Below are 10,715 nucleotides of genomic sequence, written 5' to 3'. Positions count from 1 at the left end.
CCCAGTCAGTGGGTGTGTTCGAGCAGATCACTTTTGTCAAGACTTGATCAACATTTGTCACCACCTTACATGTGATCCAAATGTTTAACATAAATAAATGAAATATCTAATTTTAGACAATATAGCTAATGTATTTATTTAGATGTTACTGTAATGTTGTGTCCCATGTTATAGCCTACAATTAGTCTTGTCTGTAATATTGTTGTCACAAACAAATTCAAATGTGCTTATTGTCTATGAAGTGTGAATAAAATGTAATACAAATTGTTGACTAGACCTGGGTTTTTCTACACTGGCAATTTTAGGGACTTGTTCTGTGTCCCTTCATGAGCAAGAACCCCAGACATGTCGGGGGTCAATACCAAGTGCATTTGACAGCTTGGCATATTGTTTACCCATTAACTTATGTGAACTGATTTACATGTATAGTCTAATCTTTTTCGTCATGTGATTGAATCAAATTCTGTTCCTGGGGCGGCAGAGTAGCCTAGTGGTTAGAGTGTTGGCCTAGTTAACCGAAAGGTTGCAAGATTGAATCCCTGAGCTGACAAGGTAGTTAACCCACTGTTCCTAGGCTGTCATTGAAAATAAGAATTTGTTCTTAACTGACTTGCCTAGTTAAATAAAAGTTTAAAAAATATATATATGTTCATCATGCTTACTGACAAAAGCAACATACAGGTTGAGAATGAGATAAATACACTGCAGACAGTAAGAATCTTTGTGGACTTCATTTAATCACATCTCTTACAATTCCATGTTGCACAAACACAAATAATAATAACAATGGCAGCAAAGCATATCCAATATACTGCAAAAACACCTCTATGTTCTCATTCTAGTAGCCTACGGTGTATGTGACAATAAAACATTTCTATTTTAATGAACCATCACACAAATACAAAACAAGTCTTGTGAATGTTATAAAGAGATTGGGCTGGTATCTAATGTCCTTATCGTCAGGATATTCATTCCTTGGACCATGTTGATCGTGTTCATCTTTGTGTAGGAGAAGTGGAATTTCGATAGCATCCACTTCATTGGCAATAGCAAAGGTGAACGTCATGTCTGACATTGTTGCGCTTCCTAGAAACAGCAGAAGTTGGCCGACTTGCTGTCAGTGCATATGTACCTCTCCCGACTTTACTCGCTGGCTTCCATCTACAGACGGCTACTTTCGGCTTAACACTCAAACGTGCCCAGTCAGCCAGTCAGCTAGTCAGCCAGCCAGCCAGCCAGCCAGTCAGTCAGTAGCTGGAACACTGTCGCTATGGAACACTGCCACTACACTACACAAAAAAGTGCTATCTAGAAAATAAAGGGTTATTTGGCTGTCCCCATAGGAGAACCCTTTGAAGAACCATTTTTGGTTCCAAGTAGAACCCTTTTAGGTTCCATGTAGAACCCTTTCCACAGAGGCTTCTACCTGGAACCAAAAAGGGTTCTCTACGAGGACAGCCAAAGAACCCTTTTGGAACCCTTTTCTCTTAAGAGTGTATGGAACACTGTCACTATGGAACTATGGAGCTGTGGAGAGACGGTATCAACATCGCTGATACTGCTCGTCATCACGGCTCTATGGAACACAGAACTTTGAACGAGAGAGAGAACGAGAAAGAGAGAGTGTGTGTGTGTGGGTGTGTGTGTGTGTGTGTCATGTGATTGGTGTTTCCAGAGGAAGGGGATATATTTAACCACACATGCTAGAGAGGGAAAATCAATACTCCCAGCCTGGGGCACGGTCGATATTGGCTATGAACACACACACACAACACACACATGTTTGTTTTACTATCTCTTTGGGGACCAAACAATTGATTCCCATTCAAAATCCTATATACGCTAACCCCTAGCTTTAGCCCTAACTCTTAACCTAACCCAAAACTGCCCAATTTCCCTTGTTTTAGTATCCTTGTGAGGACTTCATACATACTTAGTATAACATGTAATATTATGCAAAACACTGGTAATGGTTGGTTAGACATGAACACAACACACTTGACATGTTGTATTAGGCTGCATTTACACAGGCAGCACAATGATGATCTTTCGCCCAATTATCCGCAAAAGATCTGATCTGATTAGTCAAAAGACGCAAAAGATCAGAATTGGACTGCCTGTGTAAACGCAGCCTTTTATACATTTGAAATACTGTTTGCTTGATCTCTTAATGGAGGGAGCAGCGCTACAGGACACAGAACAGACATGTCATCAATGTATGTTGGATAAAAATAGCAACACTGGGCTCAACTAGTGAGTAAATCAAATACTGCAGGCTAAAGAGCAGGTTAACTAACAGCAAATAGGATGATGTTCGATAACTACCCTTGCTATTGCATGCTTTCATTCCATAACTCTTTTAAAAACATAACGTGTTACATTATTACAACCTAAAGACACCTGGCAATAATCTGTCCAACTCTTATCTGACCAATGGACAAGATGCAAGCCAACTCTTCTTCTCAATCCTTTGCCTCTCCGCCATAACAGTTCTGGTGAAGGAAGTGAAAAGTAAAAATATAGCATGTTAGGCCGAGCTTTCAGCAGTAGATTCTGGTATATTTTGACTCAGAAGACAATTCCGATTTCGGAATGTGGACCTCTCGGAATGGCATTCCAAGGTGCAGCTCAGGGAGCAAACAGAAAAACTGGAGTTTCCTCCAACCTGTTTTGCTTCGGAAAAGAAAATTAGACATTGTGAAGCTGGCTTCTAAGGTTGAAAAATACGGAGGGTTGTGAAATTGTTTGTAAAGACTTATGTGGAAGTTGATAGAGAGATGAAGAGAGAGAGAGGGCTTGGTCACTGTTCCTCATAGAGGTAATAGAAATAAATAGCAGCACACACATAGAATAGAGAAGGAGGAGAGGCAACTCCAGTAACTCTTTAGAAACCCACAGCGATATAATAAGAGTCATGAATCAACTCCATCGAACCGGGAAGCTAGCCTTGTGCAATTCATTTTAACACAATTAATTAACTGTCTTTACACTGCTCAGCCCAATTACGGATAGGTTTTAATGTAAAAAAATATAGATATAAAGTTTAAACTGCATATTCACCAGAACAGCTAACGTACACTGCCATTTAATGAAACATTATGTGTAGCTACTTATATGATTTTAAAGACAGTATTTTGTTGGGGCTCCTAAAGGGTTTCAGGTAGTTGTCTCTGTATCCACCTCTAGGGTTCTACTGAATCTCTATTTGTACAGGAAGACTGGTGTTGTTTCACCAATGCCTGGTGTTTTTTCTTCTCTTGGGGAAGAGCAACGCGACAGAACGTTCAGATAGAAATGTTATATACAGAGCTGCCTGCGAGGCCTCTCTATTATCCAACTCCAAGACATACAATATCTAGTCTATTCAATACACGTTTATCTGAAGATTCTGCAATGTTATATCCTTTGGAACTGTCCAGGTCTAAGTCTTGGTGTGGTCGGGGCTGGGGGTGGCTGTGTTGTCTTCCTGTCCATCGGCTGATACCTCCCCCTCTCTCTCGGACAGCCCCAACCCCAGAGCCAGGCTGCAGGTCACCGGATGGGTCCACGATGTCGTCTGCGTCACATGACTGGTACGAGACAAAAAAAAGACAGAGCAACACATCACTCTCAGGTCCTCACCCCTGAACCCCTGATCCCCCTTCAATTGAATGGATCAACTTCCTTAACGTTTATGTGCTTCTAACCCTAAATTACCAGAACATGTGGTCACCTCATTACTTACTAGCCTTTCATTTAGTCATCAAGCACAAAACAACACACTCAGGGATTCCCTGCACATATTTCATTTAGTCATCAACAACAATAAGACACACCCTGGGACTCCCTGCACATATTTCATTCAGTCATCAACAACAATAAGACACACCCTGGGACTCCCTGCACATCTTTAATTTACTCGACAGCCAGCATGGCTAAGACTGCGTGTAAGACTGCGATCAAAGCAGATATGTTGGGTTGAGTCTATTCTGTGGTTTACAGGAGTCGCCGCTCAACGGCAGCCTTTGACTGTTTTTGTCCGTATAGTCGGAAGTACTGGAAGTTTTAATTAATGGAATAGAAAAAGGGATGTGGGACTTTGTGGAAACTTGGCACAACATTGAGAGGTCGGTTCTGTAAGCGTGGGGCTCAGTGGCGGACTGGCAGATGATGTGGGCTTGTTGGTGTAACTGAGTCAGGCAACTCCAATACCTTGACTTTGTTGCCCTTAAGCCATTTTGCCACAACGTTGGAAGTATGCTTGGGGTCATTGTCCATTTGGAAGACTCATTTGCAACCAAGCTTTAACTTCCTGACTGATGTCTTGAGATGTTGCTTTAAAATATCCACAGAATTTTCCTCCCTCATGACGCCATCTATTTTGTGAAGTGCACCAGATCCTCTTGCAGCAAAGAACACCCACAACATGATGCTGCCACCCCCATGCTTCACGGTTGGGACGGTGTTCTCGGCTTGCAAGCCTCCCCCTTTTTCCTCCAAACATAACCGCTCCAGGCTTATGACCTTATAAACAAGCCCACATCATCTGCCAGTCCACCACTGAGCCCCACACTTACAGAACCAGTACTTCCGACTACAAAGACAGAAACAGTCAAAGGCTGCCATTGACTTACTTGATGAAGTATTTGACTCCTTCTGCAGTGTAGGCCTCTTCCCATCCATATGGAAGATCTAGAAAAAGAGAGAAAGAGACAGAGAGCGACAGAGAGAGAGAGAGAAATAACCTGACACTCTCAGCACACAGGGGTACAAATACCTACCTGGAGGTGACAGCATTTCCTCCCAAATATGACACATCTATGACAAAACAACCAACAAAAATGGGTCACAACTCCTGCAGCTCTGTCGTACGCTGGATCTGTACATAGTCAATGGTAGGCTTCGAGGGGACTCCTATGGTAGTTACAGCTACAGCTCATTGTTTGGCAGTAGTACTGTAGATTACTTCATCACTGACCTCAACCCAGAGTCTCTCAGAGCATTCACAGTCAGCCCACAAACACACCTAACAGATCACAGCGAAATCACAGTCTACCTGAACCGAGCAATACTCAATCATGAGGGATCAAAGGCAAAGGAACTGCACAATATTATGAAATGCTATAGATGGAAGGAAAGTAGTGCAAAGCTGAAAAGTCAAATATCCTGTTTAGGCTTTCTACAGCCATAGTTACACCTTCACTATTAAAGTAAAATGTTTTGTCCAGGAAGGTGTCTAAAAGGGATTGAATTTGTTGTTGCCAAGATGTTTTTTGGTAGGTTTATGCTATCAAATCAACATAGTTAAAGCAGACAACCTATGAAAATGAACAACAATGACAAATAGTTTGAAGAAGAATGCAAAAACCGAAACCGGAACGAAATTGAGAAACCTGTCCAACCAAAAACATTGAGATCCAGAAAACCTGAGCCTACGCCTTCACTAAGGTGAATCACTAAAACAATACAGAAATACACTACGGAAAAAGAAGGAACAGCACGTCAGAATCAGCTCAATATAACTGAAGAACCCATAGAATCAAACCACTTCTGGGAAAATTGGAACACACTGAACAAACAACAACACGAAGTGTTGTCTATACAAAACTGAGATGTGTGGATAAACCTTTTTAGCTCTAAAACAAATAACAAACAGCAAAAACATATACATGATCAATTACAAATCTAAAAATCAGCAATTAAAGACTTAAAGAACCCATTGGATTCTCCAATTACATTGAATGAACTACAGGATGAAATACAAATCCTCCAACCCAACAAGGCATGTGGTGTTGATGGTATACTATATGAAATGATCAAATATACAGAACAAAAACTCCAATTGGCTGTACTTAAACTCTTTAATATCATCTTCAGCTCTGGCATCTTCCCCAATATTTGGAACCAAGGACTGATAACCCTAATCCACAAAAGTGGAGACAAATTTGACCTCAATAACTATTAAAGCAACATCTCAAGACATCAGTCAGGAAGTTAAAGCTTGGTTGCAAATGGGTCTTCCACATGGACAATGACCCCAAGCATACTTCCAAAGTTGTGGCAAAATGGCTTAAGGACAACAAAGTCAAGGTATTGGAGTTGTCTGACTCAGTTACACCAGCTCTGTCTGGAGGAATGGGCCAAAATACACCCAACTTATTGTGGGAAGCTTGTGGAAGGCTACCCGAAACGTTTGACCCAAGTTAAACAATTTAAAGGCAATGCTAGCAAATACTAATTGAGTGTATGTAAACTTCTGACCCACTGGGAATGTGATGAAAAAAATAAAAGCTGAAATAAATCATTCTCGCTACTAATAATCTGACATTTCACATTCTTAAAATAAAGTGGTGATCCTAACTGACCTAAGACAAGTCATTTTTACTGGGATTAAATGTCAGGAATTGTGAAAAACTGAGTTTAAATATATTTGGCTACGGTGTATGTAAACTTCCGACATCAACTGTATCAATGAATTGGCGCGGGCACTAGAACAGTCTGCAGCACCCAGCCTCACCCTACAAGAATCTCACACGTCTACTGTTTGCTGATGATCTGGTGCTTCTGTCCCCAACCAAGGAGGGCCTACAGCAGCACCTAGATCTTTTGCACAGATTCTGTCAGACCTGGGCCATGATCGGTAAATTTCAGTTAGACTAAAATAATGGTGTTCCAAAAAAGGTCCAGTTGCCAGGACCACAAATACAAATTCCATCTAGACACCGTTGCCCTACGGCACGCAAAAAACTATACATACCTCGGCCTAAACATCAGCGCCACAGGTAACTTCCACAAAGTTGTGAAGGATCTGAGAGACAAGGCAAAAAAGGCCTTCTATGCAATCAAAAGGAACATAAAATTTGACATACCAATTACGATCTGGAAAAAAATACTGTGTTGGTCCGCTTACCAACCAATAATTCACAAAATGGGACAAACACCAAATTGAGACTCTGCATGCAGAATTCTGCAAAAATATCCTACAGTATGCGTACAATGTAAAACGCCAAATAATGTATGCAGAGCAGAATTAGGCCGATACTCGCTAACTATAAAAATCCAGGAAAGTGCTGTCATATTCTAGAACCCTCTAAAAGGAAGTGATTCCCAAACCTTCCATAACAAAGCCATCACCTACAGAAAGATGAAGAAGAGTCCCCTAAGCAAGCTGGTCCTGGGGAAATGTTCACATACACAAACAGACCCCACAGAGCCCCAGGACAGCAACACAATTAGACCCAACCAAATCATGAGAAAACAAAAAGATAATTACTTGACACATTGAAAATAATTAACAAAAAAACAGAGCAAACTAGAATGCTGTTTGGCCCTTAACAGACTGTCACCGTGGCAGAATACCTGACCACTGTGACTGACCCTAAACAGAGACTGTCACTGTGGCAGAATACCTGGCCACTGTGAGTAACCCAAAATTAAGGAAGCTTTGACTGTGTACAGACTCAATGAGCATACCCTGCTATTGAGAAAGGTTGCCATAGGCAGACCTGGCTCTCAAGAGAAGACAGGATATGTGCACACTGCCCACATAATGAGGTGGAAACTGAGCTGCACTTCCTAACCTCCTGCCAAATGTGTGACCATATAAGAGACACATATTTCCCCTCAGATTACACAGACCCACAAAGAAAAACAAATCCAATTTTGATGAACTCCCATATAGATATTGAGTGAAATACCACAGTGGGCAATCACATCAGCAAGATTTGTGACCTGTTGCCACAAAAAAAGGGCAACTAGTGAAGAACAAGCTTCGCTGTAAATACAACTCATATTTAGGTTGATTTATTTTTTCCTTTTTTTCCCCTTTAACTATTTGCACATCGTTACAACACTGTATATAGACATATGACATTTGAAATGTATTTTTCTTCTGGAACTTGTGTGAGTGTTATATTTACTGTTCACTTTTTACTGTTTATTTCACTTTTGTTTATCCAATGTAAACATACAGTACGAGTCAACATTTTTGACACACCTACTCATTACAGGGTTTTTCTTTATTTGTACTATTTCTACATTGAAGAATAATAGTGAAGACATCAAAACTATGTAATAACACATATGGAATCATGTAGTAACCAAAAAAAAGAGTTAAACAAATCAAAACATATTTTATATTTGAGATTTTTCAAAGTAGCCACCCTTTGCCTTGATGACAGGCATACTCTTGGTTTTTTTGGTTACAATTTTTTGGTTACTACATAATTACATATGTGTTATTTCATAGTTTTGATGTCTTCACTATTATTCTACAATGTAGAAAATAATAAAAAGGAAAGAAAAACCCTTGAATGAGTAGGTGTGTCTGAACTTTTGACTGGTACTGTATATATATACGTTCAAATGCCTCTCCTCTGAAGTAGTGACGTCCGTAATATGCCCAGCTTTTGGAAAAAAAGTCACAAATATGTGTGTGTATTTTTGGTTTTTCCTTGTGGGGACCATAAGTTCTCCAGGACTAGTAAAACAAGGAAAATTCTGACAAGTAGGGACATTTTGGCGGTCCCCACAAAGAAAAATGCTATTTTAGGCTTAGGGGTTAGGTTTAGGGGTTAGGTTTAGGGTTAGGGAAAATAGGATTTTAGTCCACACGAGGACAGTCAAACTTTTGTCCTTTGTGTTGTTGTCTGTGCCCAATAATGTTTGTCCCATGTTTTGTGCTGCTGCCATGTTGTGTTGCTACCATGTTGTTGTTATATTATGTTGCTACCATGTTGTGTTGTCATGTGTTTCTGCCATGATATGTTGTTGTCTTAGGTCTCTCTTTATGTAGTGTTGTGGTGTCTCTCTTGTTGTTATGTGTTTTGTCCAATATATAAACTCAGCAAAAAAAGAAACGTCCTCTCACTGTCAAATGCATTTATTTTCAGCAAACTTAACATGTGTAAATATTTGTATGAACATAACAAGATACAACAACTGAGACATAAACTGAACAAGTTCCACAGACATGTGACTAACAGAAATGGAATAATGTGTCCCTGAACAAAGGGGGGATCAAAATCAAAAGTAACAGTCAGTATCTGGTGTGGCCACCAGCTGCATTAAGTACTGCAGTGCATCTCCTCCTCATGGACTGCATCTCCTCCTCATGGACTGCATCAGATTAGATTGGCTAGTTCTTGCTGTGAGATGTTACCCCACTCTTCCACCAAGGCACCTGCAAGTTCCCAGACATTTCTGCGGGGAATGACCTTAGCCCTCAGCCTCCAATCCAGCAGGTCGCAGACGTGGTCAATGGGATTGAGAGCCGGGATCTTCGCTGGCCATAGCAGAACACTGACATTCCTGACTTTCAGGAAATCATGCACAGAACGAGCAGTATGGCTGGTGGCATTGTCATGCTGGAGGGTCATGTCAGGATGAGCCTGTGGGAAGGGTACCACATGAGGGAGGAGGATGTCTTCCCTGTAATGCACAGCGTTGAGAATGCCTGCAATGACAACAAGCTCAGTACGATGATGCTGTGACACATCGCCCCAGACCATGACGGACCATCCGTCGTTCTGCCCCTGAACAGGCAGTTAACCCACTGTTCCCAGGCCGTCATTGAAAATAAGAATTTGTTCTTAACTGACTTGCCTGGTTAAATAAAGGTAAAATAAAAAAAATAAAAATAAAAATCCACCTCCAAATTGATCCCGCTCCAGAGTACAGGCCTCTGTGTAATGCTCATTCCTTCGACGATAATCACCCCTGGTGAGACAAAACCGCGACTTGTCAGTGAAGCACTTTTTGCCAGTCCTGTCTGGTCCAGCAACGGTGGGTTTGTGCCCATAGGCGATGTTGTTTCCGGAGATGTCTGGTGAGGACCTGCCTTACAACAGGCCTACAAGCCCTCAGTCCAGCCTCTCTCAGCCTATTGCGGACAGTCTGAGCACTGATGGAGGGATTGTGCATTCCTGGTGTAACTCGGGCAGTTATTGTTGCCATCCTGTACCTGTCCCGCAGGTGTGATGTTCGGATGTACCGATCCTGTGTAGGTTTGTTACACATGGTCTGCCACTGTGTGAACAATCAGCTGTCCGTCCTGTCTCCCTGTAGCGCTATCTTAGGCGTCTCACAGTACGGACATTGCAATTTATTGCCCTGGTCACATCTGCAGTCCTAATGCCTCCTTGCAGCATGCCTAAGGCACGTTCACACAGATGAGCAGGGACCCTGGGCATCTTTCTTTTGTTGTTTTTTAGAGTCAGTAGAAAGGCCTCTTTAGTGTCCTTAGTTTTCATAACTGTGACCTTAATTGCCTACCGTCTGTAAGCTGTTAGTGTCTTAATGACCGTTCCACAGGTGCATGTTCATTAATTGTTTATGGTTCATTGAAGCATGGGAAACAGTGTTTAAATCTTTACAATTAGGATCTGTGAAGTTATTTGGATTTTTACAAATTATCTTTGAAAGACAGGGTCCTGAAAAAAGGGACGTTTCTTTTTATGCTGAGTTTATATATATTTTTTAATCCCAGGCCGTCATCAGAAATAAGAATTTGTTCTTAACTGACATTCCTAGTTAAATAAAGGTTAAATAAATAAATAGCGTGACCGAGGAGGGCAGGGGATGCTGACGTTTTCATCATTCTCGTCCGGTGATGCCAAGTGTGTGTGTATTCTAGCTTATTATGTGTGACAGCTGTTCATATTCTTCTGGAGCAGCACATTAGTCAGGCCCATGCTGGGCCATGCCACCTGTGGAGGGTTAGCCAGGGTTAGCCAGAG

General features: G+C 41.4%; 1 protein-coding gene across 2 annotated transcripts in view; it reads right to left on the bottom strand.

Annotated features, from left to right (window-relative positions):
- Positions 1-718: 718 nt before the first annotated feature.
- The window catches only part of LOC110499434 (syntaxin-binding protein 4), a 91,843-nt gene continuing 81,846 nt past the window's right edge, over positions 719-10,715 (bottom strand). For both annotated transcript variants that reach the window (XM_036956294.2, XM_090213095.1), the window contains 2 exons: positions 4,614-4,671; positions 719-3,569 (listed from right to left, as the gene is read on the bottom strand). In XM_036956294.2, the coding sequence (XP_036812189.2) occupies positions 3,422-3,569; positions 4,614-4,671 (206 nt within the window). In that variant the 3' untranslated portion in view covers positions 719-3,421. The remainder of the gene's footprint in view (positions 3,570-4,613; positions 4,672-10,715) is intronic.

The sequence above is a fragment of the Oncorhynchus mykiss genome, chromosome 20, assembly GCF_057628025.1.
Source record: "Oncorhynchus mykiss isolate SJ-2025 chromosome 20, ASM5762802v1, whole genome shotgun sequence".
Taxonomy (NCBI): Eukaryota; Metazoa; Chordata; class Actinopteri; order Salmoniformes; family Salmonidae; genus Oncorhynchus; species Oncorhynchus mykiss.
This window is presented reverse-complemented; position numbering and strand designations above follow the sequence as displayed.